This window comes from Callorhinus ursinus, unplaced genomic scaffold, assembly GCF_003265705.2.
Source record: "Callorhinus ursinus isolate GAN/ISIS: 27379988/994484 unplaced genomic scaffold, GSC_fseal_2.0 scaffold9, whole genome shotgun sequence".
NCBI classification, from domain to species: domain Eukaryota; kingdom Metazoa; phylum Chordata; class Mammalia; order Carnivora; family Otariidae; genus Callorhinus; species Callorhinus ursinus.
Window position 1 is genome coordinate 55,615,666 of NW_027397071.1, and position 21,156 is coordinate 55,636,821.

Below are 21,156 nucleotides of genomic sequence, written 5' to 3' on the forward strand. Positions count from 1 at the left end.
TTTTGAACTTTATATAAAACGGAATCAGATTGAGGTGCCTGGGTGGCTCAGTCAGTTAAGCATCTGCCTTCGGCTCAGGTCATGATCTCGGGGTCCTGGGATCGAGTTCTGCATCAGGCTCCCTGCTCAGCAAATAAATAAATAAAATCTTTAAAAAAATGGGATCAGATTGTACAGTATTCTTGTGACTTTGGTGCTCATTATATTTTTAATTTTTAAGATTGCTTGATATTGATGCACGTACATAGTTAATTTTCACTGCTGTGTAGTATTTTGTTCTAAGAGGATCCCTTTATTTCCTCAAGTAATGGTAGGCATTTGGCTGGTTTCCACTTCTTTGCTCTTACGGAATAAGTTGCTATACATATTCTTCTATCCCTTGATTCTTAAGCTGAAAAGGTCTTTATAGACAATTTAGTCTGATACCTTGTTGCTGCCTAGTTGTTCGACACTTAAGGCAGCCAAGGCCCGAGGGGGCCAGCGGATTCCCAAGGTTTCCCAGCTAGGAGATGGCAGTGTGGGGCCAGTAACCCTGGTCTTTCGTCCCAGTTTGGCTCATTGCTGTGACTAGACCACATATCTGATGGTTTGCCTTTTTATTTTAAACAACTTCCCATGCTACTGATCGCTATAATTTTGGAGTTTTTATTTGGGCTGGCTCTTCACCGCTCTCCTAGAAATATACTCGGCATTTACTGTGGAGATGATTTTCTCCCCATCTCCAAAGCTGGGGCAGTGCTGGCTTCTCTCGGGCCCTGTCCCATTAATGCTGGCCCTGGGCACACCCCATGGCGATGGACCTGCCAAGAAGCTTCTCCTTCTTCAGTAGTGGGAGCCTCTGAGACAGGTTTCAATCAGGAAAGGAATCAAAATAGATCCAAAAGGGCCGGGGGGGAAACTGCTGAGGAGAGAGGATCTGAATCCTTACGAGGCACTTTCTTAGGAAATGTCCTTTTACTATAAATAGGAATGGATATTCAATTTTAGGCCCCCTTAAAAAAAAAACAAAACAAAAAACCTCTCAAGGACTGAAATTAGATTTGAGGCTGATGGGATGAATATAGGATGGGGTGATTCTGTGCCGTGCTAAGACACGTCTGAAAGTTTGGAGCAGCTGGTGTGATGGAACAGCTGAGCCACAAACAAATATCAGCTGATTTTAGCACTTCTTATTTCTAGATGCCCTGGTTTGTTCACTCCGGCGTTTGGCTCACTTGCAAGCTCTCTTCTTGAAGCCCCTCAGCATCTCCTCATACTCTGCCACCGACGAAGTTGTGCACCCTTGGGCAAGTTGTTACTCTTTCGGGCCCCAGTGTCCTGCATCCTAACGTGGGGGCAGTAGCTCATATTGATGAAGAGCTTATAACGGGCCAGGCACTGTGCCAAGCGCTGTCCCTGGGTCATCTCATTTTGTTTCCGCAACACCACCATGAGAGGACAAATATTATTACCCCCATTTTGTGAGGAAATTGCATGCAGAAAATTGAGGCACGGTTGGCCCACCGATCCCCATGAAATAGGAGATTTGGAAGCTTGTTCTGGGAGAGACCTGTTTGGGCCTCCCTCCTTCATCCTTTGGTTCGGGAACTATTGTATGTTACAGGCGTCCCCCTTTCTACACACCCCTTCCGCCACCAACCCCGGCGGCGAACCCATCATCTGTCAGCTCTGGAGCCAGAGGGGACAGTGTGGCCGGAATTCTGAATTCTTGATAGGCATTTGCCTGGAGGGAGTGTCCAAGGTTTTCATCACTCTCAAAGAGGGTGTGTCACCTCCCAAAGTTTAAGAACCACTGACTTTGATCTTAAAGTCGCTAGGACAACAAACCTATGCAACCAGCCCTTTGAAGACAAGGAAATAGATCCTATTTGCTTATGAATGAATGAGCTTTCAAAGGCTCATATTGATTGCTTTTTAATGATCTGGCCAAGTATTTTGAAGTTGTGAAATCGCACTGGAAATTCATTGTGAGCAATTTACCGAAGAAACAAAGAGTAGGAGCCTATCCAGTGAGTTACACAGTACTCAGTCCAAATATTTCACCACTGTGTCTTTTCACTGAAAGGTTTCAAAGGAATTGAAAACAGCTTCCCTTATCCTTATTCAGAGATGGTGATAGACACTCTGACAGGAAAAGATGAAGGAAAAAGAATTTGGTGTGTTGTAGTTGATGTCATTGAGAAGGTATAGGCATAACCCACTCTTAGTAAATTGCAACAGGTAATAGCTATTGAATGTTCATAGGAATAAATGCTGACAATGGTTTACATTTACTGAGCACATATGGCATCAGGCTCTCTTTTAGGGACTCCACATAGATTAATAACATGATGATCAGAACTGCTGTTTAAAGTAGATGCAGAGCTGCTCTGTCCATTTTACAGATGAGAGAATAGAGGTACGAAGAGCATCAGGACTTGCCCAAGGAAAGTATGAGAGCCAGGCCAGAATATGTCCAACTAATTCTGATGGCAGGTATCTAATATGGAGCAAATTAATGTATTCATGCTTTGGCATGACCTTCATTATAATTGCTTAACTCTGAGACTGTTCCCTCTTTGTGCAAGGTCCAAGGTGAAGGAATCAGACATTGATTAACTGCCTAATATGGGACAAGTGTCTTTACATACGTTATTGGTTCTTCAATACTTATCCCATGCATATATTTATCACGGCACATCTGATTATTGTATCATTACCTGTATGACTTCCTCTTAGCCTGTAAGTTGTTTATTCACCTATGTATTGGTGATCTTTTGCTGTAGTACCAAGCCACCCCCAAATTTCAGTAGTTATCCAAGCTGTCGACAGCTCTGCTCAGCTCTATTCCGGGAGTCTTTTTGTTTTAGGAACCCAGGCTCGGGGAGCAGCCTCAGCGGGGCTATGTGGTCCTCCTGGCAGAGGGCTGAAATACAGTGTGGACTGAATGAATAAGATGAGTGCATTTTAAGTTTCTGCACATTACAGTGGCCAAAGCTAGTCATGTGGCCAAGCCTGACAACGGGGAAGGGAATGTCCCTCGTCTCCCTTGAGGTGCTGGCAGTCATAGTGCAAAGGGCATGGGTGGAGTACACGTCTCACTGGGAGGGATGTGGAGAGTTGGGAACCATAGTACTGGGTACTACCATCCGAGTGTTCCTAGAATTCCATCTTCATTTGAGAGAAAACTGAAGCCTGGAGATGCTGCGTACATACCAGATAACATGATGATGCAATTTCAACTCATGATTCCATGTACATGCTCTTTCCCCATCTGGTTTCCAACGTCATCCCTTTCTGCTCTGAAACATATACTCTGTTCTTGGGACATACTGAGTTTTATGTAATTTGCCGGAGCAGTGTGTGCAGTCCCGTATCGGTGGCTGAGGACACTGTGTTAACACATGCAATTGCATTTTTCTCTTCCTGTGCTGGCAAGGGCTCATTTCTTTCCGAAAACTCAGGGTGTCTGAAAGCAGTGTTTCTACGGGGCTGCTTGGGGAGCTCTTGCTCACCATTCCGTGCTGCCCTCTGTCTCCACATAGTGCCTGTCAGTCGGTATTTTAGTTGTGTGGGGACTTTTCTCTTCTCCTGACAACACTGGGAGTTTCTGGAAGACAGAGGAAGAGCAGCTGTTTTTTACTGATGGGTCCCGATGGTGGGTACAGAGAAGGTGCTATTAATGTGCACTGAGGTCATGAACACGTGAAGTTTGCTTGCATAAGAATGGCACATGCCATTGTAGGGACCGTGATCTTCCCTCTCTTGTCAAGTCAGGTGGGTTTAAATCATTGCAGAACAAAGGGCCTAGGAAATCAGTCCACTATCCTGACTTACATGTGTCCCATCTGCACACTGTTCTTTCTTTTAAAACTCAGCCATTTATCTACAGTGTGTTTCCAAAGTGATTTTTCTCCCTCCATTTTCGGGGATAAAATAGGCTCCAATTATTCTCTTTAATTAAGTGGTTTTATTTTATTAATTGTTTCTAACTTACAGAATTCCCTAGAGACCCTTTACATGTTTCCAGATGAAGCCGGGAAGAAAAGCGCATTAATTATACACACAAACTCCTTTTGGCGAATTAAGCATGATGCACAGTGAACATGAAATGACTTGCCCTCCTGAGCTATCAATCTTGTCATTAGTGATGGCTTGTATCAGTAGTATTGACATGGGCTTATCCAAATTGGATTCTGCAAAGAGTCATTTTAATTTTGCACAAATGTAAGAAGACAGAGTAGTTTGACATCCCATTTTTTTTTAACCCTCTCTTTTGCTGAGTGCCTGGAGCTTTTCTGTTTGTAATACCGATTTAATATTTTATAGTGCTCTCGTGTTTGTAAAACACTAAATGTTACCTGAACAAGCCACAGGGCAATCCTGGGAGAGAGCTGAGTTTCACAGGAGAGGAAATGGAGCCTCTGCAGTTAAAGTTCATGCCTCAAATCAATACAGCCAGAAAGGGGCAGAGCCTTTCGAGTCCCTAGGATCTTTTTCAATATCTCCAAGCGGGGATATGCGTTGTGTTGTATTGAAGCCCCTTTCCTGTCATTTTCTGTGGGTATCTATAAGGAAATTCAGATGTGTGTATGTTATATTGTCAATTCAATAAGCATTTTTGGGGCACCTGTTACGTTCTAAGATGTGCCAATGCAAAAATACCACCTTTTTTTTTTTTTAAGATTTTATTTATTTATTTGATAGAGAGAGACACAGAGAGAGAGGGAACGCAAGCAGGGGGAGTGGGAGAGGGAGAAGCAGGCCTCCCGCGGAGCAGGGAGCCCGATGTGGGGCTCGATCCCAGGACCCTGGGATCATGACCTGAGCCAAAGGCAGACACCTAACAACTGAGCCACCCAGGTGCCCCCCAAAATACCACATTTTTTTAGACACGTACTCTGTGCTGGGCACTGTTCACTGAGGATTGACTCAGTTCATCTTCATAGTGACCCTGTGAGGTAGGGTCATTGATGTTCCCAGAGCGTCGTTGAGGCACAGAGAAATTAAATTGCTCTTTGAAGGTTATGCAGCTAGAACGTGGCGGAGTTGGGGTTCAAACCTGGAAGTTGGGCACTGAATACCAGGCGCTTTGCTCTCCACCTTACTTCTTCCCCAGTCATGGTGTCCTTCTCTTAAGATGGGTATGGTTTCTTGTGGCAGTCAGTCAGGATGTCAGAGCCGTACCGTAAGGTACTGTTGTAGCTGCGTGATGGTGTTGTGGAAGATGATCACTGGTCCCCCCGGGAGCCTCATGGGCCACTGCTGATCTTTGGTTCCAGAAACTAGTGTTTGAAAAGCCCATTACATTCCCAAGACTTGTGTCTCTCCGAAAGGAGCTTCTTGTGATGCATAGAATATTCTAGGGAAATTGCTTACCTTCTGACCTAAAGAGAACATCCCTTGGGTCGATGGTCCAGATTTCTGATGACTCAAAAGCCATTCTTTGAGCCCCGAATGTGCACTGGGTGCACACTAAGACCCGGTTCCTTGTTTAGGCATTTCACCCACATTCTGCAGGGAACTGGGACTGGGAATGTTTAAGTGAACTGTCCCCTTTGAAGGCAAAGTCTTTCCTCCAAATAAAATGTTGAGATGATTGAGTTTTACTGTCTTTCAAAAGACCATGTTGTTCAGCAGTATTCATGGGATGCCTACTACATGTTAGTTAACGGTATTCTGGGTCTAAAGGACAGAGCTGTGGATGAAACCAAGCCCCCCACTCTCACAATGGAGCTTACCTTTCCATGGCAGCAGATAGACGATGAATAAAATTAAGTGAATCCAGCACTAGATGGTGATGAGAGCAGTGGAGAGAAATAAAGTAGGAAGGGGGGCAACTGGGTGTGAGGTTGTAGTTTGAAACAGTGTGCTTGGACAGGGACCTGCGTGTGTGTTTATGGAGGTTTAATTAAAAATCGAGTCACCACCTCCACTTCTGCTTAAGACCTATTATTTATCTTTGTTGCCTTCATAAAATTCTTAGGCACAAAACTTCTCATAACTGGGGCTTGTCTACCTCTCCAGACTCATTTCATACCCCTTCCCCAGAAACGATGCTTCAGCCTCACTGACCTGCCTACACTTCCTGGAAAACACCGCATCCCTTTGTCTTGGTGCCATTGTGTGTGCTGTGTTTTCCGCTGGCAACACCTTGCCACTTCACCCTAGGAAGCTGATAGGAACTCCCTCGCCAATACACCTCTGTACGTCACAGCACCATTATTTTATTTCACACTATGTTGGGGTTGTCTGTCTGGGGGTGTCCCTCTTCAGTAGACTGTGACGTCTTCCACAAGGAAAGGATTTTCCTTTGTCAGTGCGTAATCGATGTGGAAGGGAGGAAAGGACATAGATAAGTAGGTAGGTAAGAAAGGCGGAGGAAAGACAGGAAGGTAATCCAGAAGGCAGCTAGGAAAGGAGGGAGGAAGTTGTGAAGGGCGGAAGGGAGGGAGGAAGGAAAAAAGAGGAGGAGAAGGGGGGCTGGGGGAAGGAAGAAATCCGAGTTCTTTGATCAGGCACGGCAAGATCGGCATTGTGTGTGAGAGACATTCACCTGGCCACTGCGTGGAGAGAACTGTTGAGTCGCAGCACTCACCCACACCCCCTTCCGCAGCTCTTCTAAAGTTTTACTCTTTGGTAAGACCGAGTTTTCCATGGCCCCTAGGACTTAGCTCTGCTAAGAGAAGAAGAGAAGACAGGGCCGATGGAGGAGTATGCGTCCACAAACTCCTCTCACACGCACCACCCCCCCACCCCCGCCCCAGACCATGATGAACCGTGGAGGTCTGACTGAGAATTCGAACCACAGCTTTGCTGTCCTTCAGACCCCAACCACAATGACAGTGGAGTTACTCCTTTCCATGCCTGCCGCCCCTCTCTAGTTATGGTAGCTCTTCTGCATGAGTTGGTCACTAGCAGACAAAGCATGATGGATTGGCTAGGGTTCCCTTCACCCTTAGAACCTGGGAAATGCTTCTTTTTTCAGACTCTCAGGGCCCATGTGGGACATCGTCATGAACGAAAGAAGAAAGTAATACAATATCGGATGTGCTTTTTGCTGCCACTATGTGGAAAGAGAATGATGCATTATGGGGAATGTAAGTATATAGCGTTCATCCTGCCCTGAACCCCCAACCCAACGGCAGCTGATGCAGACAATCATTGATCACAATCAATGTCCCAACTGAACCTGGCGGTTTCATTGAAGATGTCCTGCCCCTTTCAAAACCAGAATAGTCAACAATTTCTAAAATTGAATTTCAAAAAGAAAAATCAACCCACATAAAGTCCTTGGATTTTTGAAATGATCTAAGATGCAAAGGGATTAGGATTGATTGATTTTTATCTTGGAAGTGGGTTCACAGCAGTTCTCAAATCTGTGGTCTCCCTGGATATGAAGCTATGAATGTCAGCCAGATACTAGTTTATTTCATTTTTTAATTTGATTCTAGGGCCCTGAGACTGTATTTAATGTTTCAGTGAGCAAAACAGTTATGTTTGGCTCCAATGAAAGATTGATAGAAGTGATTTTCAGATGTGGAATCAAAACAGAGTGGGAAAAAAATGTCATGTTTAAATAAAATGCAGTACTTCGAGGCATCATGTGGTCTCATAATAAATGAACTCGTGGCACAAAGTTGACATATTTTGAAGGTGAATTTCTTTAAAAAATTTGAGGTGATTCATTTCTATGATTAACTGTGGTAAAAACAATTACTAGAGAATTTTTAAGTGAAAGGAAAAGAAGCTTTGAGGTGTTTATAGATAACATCCGATTGCCTTCATTTTTATACTTGGCCTCGTGCAAGCTCTGAATTTGTATGTGTGTGAAGTTTGGCTGAAGGCCCTGGAGCTCCGGGGGTGCTCATTTATCACTGGCTTCCTCTGTTATTCATAGTTGGGAAGGGGCAGGAACAGGGTACTGGAGCGGCAATGGTGAGACGTCCACCGGCTTCAGACTCCGACAGACCCGAGTGTGAATCGCTCTGTGTGACCTCAAGCAGGTCACCTAACCTCCTGGGGTCCCCCTTTCTGTTCCCTAAAATCGGGACCAAATGACATAGAAATGAATGCTGGGCCTCTAGCATAGAGCCTTGCCACAGACTCAGTAAGGGGTGAAAACAGCAATGGGAGGCATACAGTATATTCATTTTACCAACATTGATGGGTATTTACTCCATAGTCTATTTGAAACTCTGTACTTGATGTTCTACAAAGACTAGTCACAAATCTCAAGGATCTTGTAATCCAGAGAGGAGATGCATAGACTTAAAGGGATGGAAAACCAAGGGCAGAATAGGCGTGAACAGAGGGCATCTTCCCAATCTTGTAATCTAGTATAGTGTCTGGTTCACGGGAGCGTTTAGAAATACCTACTGAAGAAGTTGAGTGGAAAAGATAAGGTATGGGATGGAGGCTAAAAACAACAACAACAAAAACCCTGTGTGTGTCCATTCTTCCTGTGTAGGATTCTCCAGAGAGGCAGAACCAATAGGATGTGTGTATATATAGAAAGAGATTTATTATAAGGAATTGGCTCATGTAATTATAGAGTCTAGCAAGTCCAAAATTTGCAGTATTGGCCAGCATGCTGGAGATCCAGGAGAGCCAATGGTGGAGATGAAGTCTGAAGGCCATCTGCTGGAGAATCCTCTCTTGCTTGGAGAATCTGGTCTTTTTGCTCTAACTAGGCCTTCGACTGATTGGGTGAGGCCCACCCACATTATGGAGGACAATCTGCTTACGCAAAGTTCACCAATTTAAATGTTAATCTTATCCAAAAACACCCTCCAAGCTGACATGTAAAATTAACCATCACACCCTGGAAGTAATTAATTTTAAACTGCATCAAAAAGGCTTTAAGTTACTAGAATGTCTGAGTTTAAATCTTACTCCTTCAGCTCCTATTTGTGTTACCTTTGGGCAAATTATTTAATTCTGTGCCTTGGTTTCTCTGCCTCTAAAATGGAGGTAATAATAGTGGCTCCTCCACAGAGTGGTTATGAAATTTAAGCAAAACAATGTAAGGCATTATTACGAGTGCTCCATAAACCAGTGCTGTAGTTACTGGTAGTATTAGAAATATTTAAGCATTGAAGTATAGGATCACCCTAATCAAGCCTAAACTCTTCATATGTTCTAAAGACCTATTTTAGGCAGAAGTGTTCTTTAGGTGAACTTTAACACATTTTCGTGTTGCCATTTAAGTATTGTTTATCATCCACTGAGCTTAAGTCTTTCATGTACGTTTTCTGATTTAATCTTTATCAGAAGCAGGATATTGGGTATATTACTGTGCCTATTTCCAGATGACATGCGGAGGCTTAGAGGGGTTAAATGATTTACTCCAGGCCATACACAGGGGCTGAATGGGTCTCCATCAGAACTCTCCTGGTTCATTTTCCACCTTACTGCGTCTGTGCTATTGGATGGGACAGAGCCAACCAGGTCAAGGGTTGCTTCCTCCTTGCATTTGGAAATACGATCATTTTGGGGAGTTCAAATTTGATACTCTCATTTCATGCAAAGGGATTGCAGGTATTCACATTCTATGCGTAATTTTGATTTTTTTCTGTACTTTGTTTCATTTCCTTTTTGACTATAGCTAGGCCCCCTTGGGAAATGACAGGTGCAAAACATGCCGCATCTTACATGCTTGGTAGCCGAGTCATTACTACTGAGTAGGGAGGAATGACAAACAAACACGTGTAGGTTTTTATATAAGCTCGGTGTCAGCAGACTGGGCTCTTTGCAGCTGAATGGCCCCATGAAATTCAATGATGACCTTGGCTGAGTTCTGCTTGTTTTTACTCACACCAGGGGTCTACTAAAACTCAAGGTGGTCCCTGCTCTGAGAAAATCCCATAAAAAATATGTGTGTTTGTGTGTGTAATGTTTGTGTACACATGCATATGCATGACCCTTTAGCCTGTTTCCTGCCTGCATCTGTGGCTAACTTGTTATCTTTATCGCTAGTATCACTTTATAGAATTGCTGTATAGGACTCCTTAGTGGGCTGTGGTCTTTTATGCCTCTGGGCTTCTGAGTTCTTCCTGTCTTGAATGTTCAACTCTCTCCTTTATCTGCCTGGCGAACTCCTACTTATGCTTCAAACCTGAGTTAGATGTTTGCCCTGTGAAGGGTACCGTGCCTTTCCTCTGTATCCCCAAATGAATTCCTTCCTCCTTGCGGCTCCCCTCGGACTTGTTAACACCTCTGACAGCTGTCCTGACGGTGCTGCGGTATGATTCTTTCTGATTGTGGAACCGGTACAATGTAGTGGTTAAATAAAAGTCTTTGGAGTCTGAAAAATCTAAGTTTGGGTCTCAGATCTGCTATTTACTCATTCTTGAAACTTGAACAAGTGACACATCTTTCTGAAGTTTTGTCATTTGTAGACTGCAGATCATGGTGCATCTCTTTAGAATGTTAAAGAGGTAACCGTGAAGCAGCTAGCAGAGTACCTGGCCCTTGGTGGGCATGCAGGAAGTGGGGTGCTGGTGTTCCTCCCTCTATACTCTGTTTCTTCTGCTTCATTCCAGCCCTTTGAGGTCAGGGGCCTTGTCCTATGTATTTCTGTATCTCTGGCTCCTGGCACAGTGTGCTCAGTAGATCTCTAGTAAATGCTAAGTGAGCTGCATCCATGGAATCATTTTACAAACCCACAGGCTGTGGTTTGCAAAGTTTACCGGAATTGTCCACTTAAGGGACTTTGATTTTATGTTAATGTTCGTGCATGTGGCTGCAGCAGCTCTTTGTCTTTGGAGGCACCTGATGCCAGATGTTTTGACTTTGTGTGGAGTCACCTGCAATTTGGGATTTACTTTTCTTTCATTCCCAAGGTCATTGTCCCTTTTTAGTGCCAGTCAGAGGTATAGGCGTGCTTTGATTGGCTCAGCCAGGCAGGAACTTAGAGTTGCCGCCTCTCTCCCTGAGAAGCGTCTTACAAAGGTGATCTGAGTACAGAGAAAAGTTCTTCCCTTTAAGTCTCAGGGCCACGTGGAAGGTGTGTTGTGCTTTTCCTGTGCCTGTTTCACTAATCATTTAACACAGTCAAACAAGCATTAGCACGTGGTTGGTTATTACACAGCTTTGAACCTATAGGAGACGTCACCTCTCTCAGTAGGTGATGACAAGTGAGAAAGTAGTGCAGCGTGATGAAATCAAACAGATCTGTGTTTGGATCCTGGCTGTGCCCCTTGGAAGCTGGTGGCACCTAAGGCCAGTCCTAAGGCTCTCTGTGCCTTGGTGTCCTCATTAAAGTAAAAAGAACAAGGGTAAAAATAGTGTCTGTCTCCTAAGTGTGATGGTTAAACGACTCAATAGATGTTTAGCTTATCACAAGGCTCAGTGCATGGTAAGTTCTCAATACAGGAGAGCCAATCGGGGCAGCGATTCAGGATGATGTGCCAGGCTGGGCTAAGAGAAAGAGAACAGGGCTTTTGGTGATGTGGCCGTTTCAGGAGCTAGGTCCATTTATAAATATTTGGGCCAATTGCAATGGCCTACTGTTGTAGAGGCGAAGGATTCTAGGCTTGTCTTTTCTTGTCCATGAATAGCTGTGTCTGTCTCAGATAGCTACATAATGGTGAGATTCCGCAGACATGATTGTAAAGGAAAAGAGGCTTCAGTCAGTATTTTAGCCATAAAAATGTATGTCTTTGTGGTGACCCTCGCGCAAAGTACGGAGGCATGTAATTCATTTTATGTTCATACCTTTATTTTTGTTCCCCCTTAGGAGGGAAAATCCTCCCCATCCTGTGCAAGTTGCTGATGCGGAGCTCCCGTGCAGACGCTGAAGTGTAATGCATGTTGCCATTTTCCTGGAAGGGGCCTCCTAAGTGGTACGACTATATGTTAATCATCAGTCCTGAAAGGTGTCATTTAGCAGCGGGGGAAATATGTTACTCTGTGCATTAATGGAAAAGAGATTATTTTCAAATATTTCAAAACCCCGAGGACCCTCTTCAAGGAACTTCCTTTTTTTTTTTTTTTCCTCTTACCCATTTAGAGCAAAGGTATGGCCGCTTTCCATGATTTAGAAATAGGGCTCTAAGTCTAGCAGAAGAAGCTGAATGTCAGAAAATTAAAGGCAGAATGTGTGACGCTCAGTCTGCGTGGGTCCTGCTGTAGCCTGGGCCACAAAACCCTGACATACACACATGAGACAAAAAATGTTTGACCCAGGGTTTGACCCAAAACCCTGACATACACACATGAGACAAAAAATGTTTGATTTTACAAAAAGACAAGGTCAGAGAGAGATCACTACTGACGCCTGATGGTTTGGGATGGAAGGTGTCTCAGAGCATGAAAGGGAGGTGAAAACAAAGACAAATGGAACAAAGACAGGTGGTTTCCGATGAAGGTCACAGATGAAAGTCGCAGATGAAGAAGGCTTGAAGGGTGCAGGGTCTTTCGAATGGTAGGGAGGGTCAGGCTCACTTGCCCAGAACTTGAGGGGCTGAAGGTTTTCTGTTCCCAGTAGGGGAACAAATGGGTCTGAATTTTATGTCAGCTCTCATGGCCTTTCTTACGGACAGCTGGACTGACCTCTGCCTCTGGGGGCAGGGGGACACTGTCATTGAAGAACAAAGGGGCTAGGCTAGGGATGGCAGATCTGGCTGCTTCTCTGGAGAACTTTGGAATGTTACTGGAGAGGAGGATCCCAAACCACGGGTAACTAAAAGAAGCCTTTCCAGAGGGAAAAGACCCAAGTGACATGGCTCAGGCTTTGCATCATTGCTTCGAGTCAGGCAGGAAGGCGGGAATTGGCTACAAATCAGATTTTAGAAGTTGCCGTGGAGAAGGCATACTTGGATAGGGGGAGAAAGGCATTTGAGCTGGTTTCCTTGGGGACAGGTGGTTTTCATTCCTGGCTCTAGCAGGGGGAGTGACGTGGGGAAATGTATGTTACCGCCCTGTGCCTCAGCTGCTTCACCTGTACAATGGGGAGAGAAAACCCAGGTCCCCTGTACTTAAGAGCTTATGTGAGGCGGTAACTATAGGACATGCACTCCTGGGCTTGACACATAAATATGAGTTCCTGCTTCACAGCTACCCTTCAGTTATTTTACACCCATTATTTTTCTCGGAAGCCATAGATCAGGGGTTGCCTCCTATGTGTAGAGTCTCCTTCAGTCTTCAAACCTGGACCCAACTGGCCCCCGTCTTCAGCTGTCCCTCTGTCTCCACTGGAGCTATTTTAGCCCTGGGGCAGGTTGGCGGACTTCGTAATTTATTGGTGGTCTGTTTCCTATAGTAGACAGTGAGCTCCTTGGGCGTGGGGGGCAGGGAAATGTCTGTACCTGTCTCTCAGCGACTCGCCGGCACAGGGGCAACACTGTAAATGTGGAACAGGTCTTATTGTCTCCTTCAGGCTCTTGTTGAGATGTTACTTGAGGTGAATTTATATTCCTGTGCTCCCCCTGAATGCCCCTGATGGCTACAGGTAATGGGATCAAAGGTCCAGAGGCTCGGTCCAGGAGGGAATCTGGGAAGTTTTCAAGTTTCGTTCATTTCCTTGAGGTTACAATGGAAACAAACAAGTTTTACGACCATATCTGAGGAGCGATGGAGCCCTGAAGCCCATCCACAGGCAGCGGTGTGGGAACCCCCTTGTTGTGCCCCGCGTCCCTTACTTACCTAGACCTCGTTCTTTTTTGTACAAACTTAGCCAGTGTAGGATTGGGAAAGGAGATCTGATACTTTAAAAAAAAAAAAAATACAGCCTAAAACCAAGTTAGAGTAGGCCTTTTTGGTTAGCTATGCTATTTTTGTCTTTCATTAGTGCTGATAATTATCAGAATTAAGAATGGGCACTTAAATTATGGTTTAGACAACAAAACATCTCTAGGAATGAAATTACCATTCAGCTTACATTTTCAGGGAGATTTTGAAATCACTGAAATAAAATGAGTCTGAAGAACGCTCTGTTGCTGGGGGCTCTGAACTCCGGAGCCAAAGTGGATCATTGAAATAATGATAAAAATCATTGTGACGACCATATCTCATTCATTTGTACAGCCAATTAGAGTTTATAAGGCTGTTTCATATCACTAGAATCTTTGCAAATTAGAACGGGAAGGAATCAGAGAAATCGAGTGATACAACCCCTTCATCTTACAAGTGAGGGCACTGGGATTGTTGTTGTTGCTTTAAAACCACTTCAGAGGCGCCTGGGTAGCTCAGTCAGTTAAGCATCTGCCTCTTGATCTCAGCTCAGGTCTTGATTCTGGGGCATGAGTTCCAGACCTGCGTTGGGCTCCATGTTGGACATGGAGCTTACTTAAGCAGAAAAACAAAAACAAAAACAAAAAAAACAAAACAGTCCAAATGTCTAGAAAACTACAACAACAGTTACTTCGGGATGGCTATCCTAAGATGTTCTTGTATATCATTACACACATTACACACATTACACACATTTCTCACGCATCAGTTTGAACCTGGCCTTTTATTTTGTAAATCTAAGTACTAAAACGCGGACGTATAAAAAGCCACTGGGAATCTTGTTTTAATTGAGCTATAACTGTCCTACCACACTGTATAGCTTTAGGTGCACAGCATCATGATTTGATCCACGAATACATTGTGAAATGATCACCAGAGTCAGGTCCGTTAACTTCTACCACCACACACAGCTGTAATTTTTTTCTTGTGATGAGTACTTCTAAGATCAACTCTCTTTACAACCTGCAAATATAAAGCACAGTGTTCTTGTCTGTAGCTTCCATGCGGTACCTTACATCCCTAGAACTCGCTTGTCTTATAACAGGGTGTACCTTTTGCACACCCACTAGGCCTGTGTCGCAAGGTAGGTGGGGCAGGTGTTCTTATTCCCATAGTACCAGGTGAAGAAGTCAAGGATTGAAGATGAGAAATGTGTGGGCTGTGTTGATGGGTGTGTTGACACGGTGAAGTGGCCTTGGTCCTTGTGCTGATGACTCCAGGTCCCCTCCTGCTTTGCGGGGCTCATCTTTGTTGACAGGCTGACCTGCTCAGAGGTTTAACTAAATCTTTCCCTTTACCTAAACTAGTCCTCCAGCTTCCTGCCTGCCCCATCACTCTCCTCAACCTGTTTGATGCCGTCACTCTTACGTCTACCTGACGTTCCAGAAGGTTTATTTTACTTGTGGGTTTTCTCCACCAGAATGTAAGTGGCATGGACCTCTGTTTTGTTCAGAGTTGAATGTGAGCTTCTGAAACAGTGCCTGGCACAGCATAGACACTCAATAAATATTTGTTAAAGGATTGAATGAGCAATTGAAGGTGGTAGATGGCATAAACAGAGAGTCATGTCGAGACTAAAAAAATAAAAAAAATCAAAACTCACTGTATTTTGAGAACTTGACATATAGGTCAGAAAAGTGGCCTATCCACTTCCTCTGCTGTAACTGTAGCGTTTAAGTCCTTCCTCCACAAAACGCATATTTCAGAGGGCTTCCCTGTCCTACACACTGTTCCAGATGCTGGGGAACTGCCGTGACCAAGCAGGTTAGAGATTCTTGTCAGGGAAGAGCTTCCATTTCTGGGACATTGAGAGGACAATAAATACAGCAAATAAATTAAATTTATAAATACATTTATAAATGTGCATCTGTGCATGTATTATAATAAATAAAGTGTGAGCAGAAAAGCAGGGGAGACCTAAGAAGTGTGGTGGTTTCTTTTTGAGTGAGGTGGCCAGGAAGGTCTTTCTGAGAATTGACGTTTCAATATTTGATGAATGAATGAATATTTAACCATTAATTGTTTGTCGAAAGGATGAATGTTTTCAAATACTGATTGTTTCTGCCTCAAAGTATCTGTCAGTAAAGTTACTTTACTTCTTCAAGTAAAATGCATAGAAGGCTTTCGAGCTCTCCTCCCTGTGAAAGCAGGTTGGAGTTAAATACTACCCAGATTCCACCTCTGTCCTCTCCCTCCTCCTCCCTCACTTCTCTGAAATTGATAGGAGCGGCCATCCAGGAGCTGACAGGGGCAAAGCCATAATTTCAGCATTACCCAGTCCGGTGGAACCGTTTTGTGAGGCAGAGGGTGCAGCCTGGGTGCGCAGTGGCCTTAAGCTCCAGCCAGACGCACCCCTTGCGTTTTGGAGCTGAGCTGTCACCTTGGGCCAGTGACCTCTCCCAGCTTCAGGGTTTTCGTTTTTTAAACAGTGATGATAGGGCGCCTGAGTGGCTCAGATGGTTAAGGGTCTGCCTTCGGCTCAGGTCATGATCCTGGGGTCCTGGGATCGAGTCCCGCATCGGGCTCCCTGCTCCTTGGGAGCCTGCTTCTCCCTCTGCTTCTCTCTCTCTCTCTCTCCTTCTCTCTCTCCCTCTGTCTCTCATGAATAAAAAAAAAAAAAGATTTACTTTAAACAGTGATGATAATGTCTGCACCAGTCATGTTTCTAATGTACCTGCCAGTTCCTGACCTACAACAGTAGTGCAGCAAATGTTACTCTTTTTCCCCTTTGTATCAGCTGTGCATTAAAATGGCCCTTGCTCTGCTGGGAGCAGAGTACAATGCAGGCAGGAAAAATAAGCAATGCAGAGTCTTTTCCCATGCCGTTCCCCGCCCCCCCGCCCCCGGTGATTGCAGGGGCCTGATGTGTGATAACCGTCTCATCCCTTTTAATCAGATTTTCATCATTATGAAGGCTCTGGTGATTACAGTTATTTTTGCCTTACAACTGAGCTGCTGTTACTAAAATTCTTCTATTAAATCTTTTTTTTTCCATTTGGTAGGTGAAAGATTATAGAATTTCTGAGTCAGATGACCAGATACTGGATGTCACTTAGATATAAGGCCTTATTGTTGAGATGTAGGAATAGCTCAGGAAAGGTACTGCTGCTGACTACGGACTTGCTGGTAGAGTCAGAGCCTGGAGAGGAGGCAGCAGCTCCTCCGTGGTCTCTGCTAGCCCTTGCTTACTCCTCTACATTTACTAGTGGTGCGCTATTTGCTACATGCTGGTCTGCATAGATGCTCCTGGCCGGTTGGAAAGGTAGATCCAGCTTGGGAACACAAATCTCTAGGTCCAGCGCAGTGCTACGTTCATGATTTTCTGCCACAGTGTTGGGCAAGACCTGTGACCCATTCAGAGTCCAAACTAGATTATCACTAATATTAGTGATAATGAAAATAATCATCCTGAAGAACATGGGGCTCTAAGGTAATACAGACGGGCCAGGAATATCAAGGTAGGTAAGACTGTGTCACTGCCCTCAGGAGTACACATCCTGTTAACACATGATAACAACAAATATGACCACTGTGAGGCTCCATGCAAGGGGTGTTTCATGCACACCGTAAAGTCCTAGCAAAGCTTTATGATAACTGTAGTGTTATACCTGTTTCACAGATGACAGAACAAAGGCTTCCGTGTCTTACCTAATTCACCCCAGGCCGTGTAGCCTATAGGTGGCACAGCTGGGAATTAAACCCAGGTGTGTGTGTCCCAGAGTCTGATCTGGGTGAAGCACAGGTGTTCCTGGGAGGGAATTCCATCTTAACGGATTGCAAACTGGGACAGAGATATCTGTGCACTGTCCTATCGTGAACCAATTACACTTCTGTTCTTTTAACTGGAACCTTCTCCCACTCTCCCCTTGGTTCAGCGGGGTGACCATGGGAGCCTTCTCATTTGAGAGGCTGCTGGGTATGCCTAAACCCACACTGTTTGAGCTAATTGTGTACAATTTAGCATTCCCAAAGCGCTGACAGTCCTCATTCAAACCAAGTGTGAAAGTTTTTAAATTAGCTTTCACAGTTTGATTCACAAGCAGCAAATGCAAAACGGCACAGGATTAATTTTTCCAACCATCACCACGATGGCATAGCTGAAGGCTATCTTAGCTCATTTCCTTTAACAGAGAAGAGGCTGGGCAGAGGCCATGTTCTTAGGAGAGTGACATTCTAGAAGAGATCTCAGTGCCCTGGTTACAAAAAGAATCAGATATGCAAATTACACAAAAGCTGCATGGAACAGCGTGTGTGAAGAGCGGGAACTTTGGAACTGGATGGTCTTCGGTTTGCATGGTGGTTCTGTTGATCTTGCCTTGTGGTGTTCTTGTGCATCGGTTGTAAGAATTACTCCTCTTTAGCCTCAATTTGCCTCATTGTAAAAAGGGGATAATGTTTCCAGATGTGTGAAAAGCTTCTGGAGAGGGTAAAAGGATATGCCCTGTGTCATGGCTTGACATAGTGGTTGACATCTCTGAAGGATCTCAGTCGATCAGAGCTGTTTTTGTTAATGTCATCCTTGAACTTTATTTTCCTGCAAAAATATACTCACTGTCTTAGGGAACTTATTCTTTAGGTAACATTTATTGGGCACCTGCTGTTTGCCGAGTGCCATGCCTGGCATTGGAGACAAGGAGATAACAAAACACAGCCCTACCCTAAGGAACACTCAGTGCAGAGGCAGACACAGAAGGTGTCTGCATGGTAATTGCAGTGAAGGCACAGAGAAGGAGCTTCTGATCCACCTTAGATCATGACTGCCTTGGTCATAGAAAACCTTGGGAAGAAGCAGAGTCTCAAAATACATGTAGGGAACAGCCAGGGAAGAGGGTTGAAAGTGAGTTCCAAGCAGAGGAAATAGCCTACCACAAAGGCAAAGAGGTGAGAAAAGCAAGGTTTCCTCTGGGAACTTCTAGATGGTTCCAGATGGTTGGAACAAACTATATATGAGCAAGTCAACTCTTAAGCCTGCCTCAGTTTCCACAACTGTGAATGGGCATAACAATTGCACCCACCTCATAGGGCTGTTGTCAGGATAAAATGGGCAAGTCAAGGAAAACACTAAAATGATGCCCAGTACAAAGTCCCCAGAGGATATTCTCAACACTAAGTAGCATTAACAGTGTTCCCACAGATGTCATTACCTAAGAGTTACTCAGGACCTTCACAACATAGTGGGTCTTCTGTGTCATTGAAAGGGGTTTCTTATACACAGTGTTTCCCTTAAACCTGCTTGACCCATTGGATGGGTGAACATTTCTTCTTTATTCTTGGTGATAATCTTTCTCAGGAGTTTTATAGTCTAAGGTTTGGGAAATGCTAATCATTAGATACAGCAGATGAGATGCTTTCTTGTTCTAAAAGAAATTAACCTAGTTGAGGGTCTAAAGAGCTTCCCTTCCCCCCAAAAAAGAGAAAATTAAGAAAATTATCTGTTTTTCTCTGTCTTTATGTTTAGAGGCCCCTTGTCTTACATATATATTGCCCTCGCTTGGCATTTGAATAAAAATTCACATTCAGAGGGGTCAGAACCTGAAGGGTTACCAGGAGTTTCACTTTGTTTATTTTAATTGGTTTCTGATATCCATGCCAAGCTAATAGGTTTTTTGGTACAGGTATCTGTGGGTGTGGAGTGGACAGTTGAAATATGCACAGTGCAGAGAAATAAGCCCTGTGGCTTGTCTTCCTAGCGCTAAAACCAAGGTTCGCTGGCAGATGATCTCCCAGCGTCCTCCAAGCTGTGCCTGAGTGCGTGAACCAGGCTGGCTCCGTTGATCTGAGCACAGGGAGGAACTGAGTTGGAAGGGCAGGCAGGGAATGCATCAGACATACAGCTGACCAGCTGCGTACCCTTGGGCAAGTTACTGATTTCCAGGAGCCCCATTTCCTCATTGCTCGAATGTGGGTGAAGAGCAGTAGCCACCTCCTGGAGCTGCTGAGCCTTACAGTGTGAAGCCCCTAGAACAGCACCTGGGCGGAGGGAGGGCTAGGTGCCCGCAGCTTCTCCCAGCCCCCGTTTCCTGAGATCTTCATGTTCAACATGCAGAACCGCTGAGGAGATGAAAGAAGTCCAGTGAGTGGGTGCTCAGGACAGGGCTCAGCCCGGAGGGACCTCCTAGAGCAGAGTTCAGGTGCCGGTGCCTTGCTGGGAAGCCTTCCGCATCTCCTGCCTCTGCTCCTGCTACCTCTGTGCATGCACCGAGGGTGGTTGTGAGCAATGCACGGTGCAGCGGGTGCCCTCGGCACAGGGATGCTCGGTAAGGGTTAACTATTGTGGCATACTGAGCCTGGCCAGAGATAGCTTGCATACTGCAGCCTCTGCAGGGACTGAAGTAAAGTAGATTGTGTCTCCATGTAGCCTAGAAAACGGTTACAGTGGCTGCTTTTCCACGGTGGCCACAGGAATCAATACAGACCACTGCCCAGTCAAGTACAGTGTATCTGATAGGCAGACTTCACAGGCTGTGACAGGCAGGCGCACGGAGGTTTTCCCCGAGCCACGGCGGCAGGATGGGTTTTCACTGTTTGCTCCTCATTAGATCCAGGGTGCTTATTTTCCAACACAGAACACATGCAAATTGACAACAGGCACATGCTTTTAAATGTAATCAAGAAGAATGAGCTTGTGTACCAGCCTTAATTTGCCTTAGTTCGGTGTCAGGCTTTCCGGAGTTTTATGATACATGTTTTTGTCTGTGGTTTCTTCTTTCTGGAGAAGGGCTCAGGCACATGAAGCGGTGTCTTACCTCTTCTTCCCATTTTCAAATGAATCAAATTGGGGTAAGTTTGTGGTAACGCCTACTAGGCAAATTCCTTTCCGCTTGGCGGAACTTGAAGGATGCAAGGATTTTGTGTCTGCTCTCTGGCATCTTCCAAACATGCCTGAGTGACAGGCATTGAAATTTCCGTCACAGCACAAATCCATGGAATGAATCTCAAGCATCCTAGACCCTGCTCAGCCTCTGTTCTCCCCACACAGCTCTGGAGCACTGCCTCCCTGGTGTTCACTTGAAAATTAATTATGTGCTACTCCAGAATAACATATCCCTTGTTTAAACATTAACACCTTTTGTTGACACTTGACTTTTTGGCACTCAGTGTCATTTCGTCATAACTAGATTGTAAGGGCTGTGATAAGGGATCATGTCTTAATTTTTAAATTCAACACATATTTCTAAACATAGTTTTTTGAAAACTCACATAACATCTAACACAGCAGTGTGCACCTACTGTATACTCAGCAAATACTGGTGGAGTTTGATTAAAAGGTGACTTTTTAGAAAGGAGACTATTAATACCTTAACTATACCAGCTCAATTAATGTGTCAGCCTGAAATCATTGGTCTGTATCACTTCTTATTCCGACTTTACTTTCTTAAGTGTACCCTTAGAAATGGCAATTTAGTAATAAGAATGTAACAGAGTACTTTGTTAAAGGCTTTG

General features: G+C 44.6%; 1 protein-coding gene across 11 annotated transcripts in view; it reads left to right on the plus strand.

The window, feature by feature from the left end:
• The window catches only part of DAB1 (DAB adaptor protein 1), a 1,161,086-nt gene that overhangs the window by 804,310 nt on the left and 335,620 nt on the right, over positions 1 to 21,156 (plus strand). For 6 of the 11 annotated variants that reach the window (XM_073896666.1, XM_073896672.1, XM_073896674.1 and 3 more), the window contains one exon: positions 11,720 to 11,825. The exons of 2 other annotated variants lie outside the window; for them this stretch is intronic. Coding sequence is in view for 3 of the 9 variants with exons in the window: in XM_073896664.1 (XP_073752765.1) it covers positions 6,968 to 7,079 (112 nt within the window). In the remaining 6 variants the exon portion in view is untranslated. Of the gene's footprint in view, positions 1 to 6,967; positions 7,080 to 11,719; positions 11,826 to 21,156 lie in introns of all 11 variants that reach the window. 3 more of the 11 variants (XM_073896664.1, XM_073896665.1, XM_073896673.1) reach the window with 1 other exon arrangement.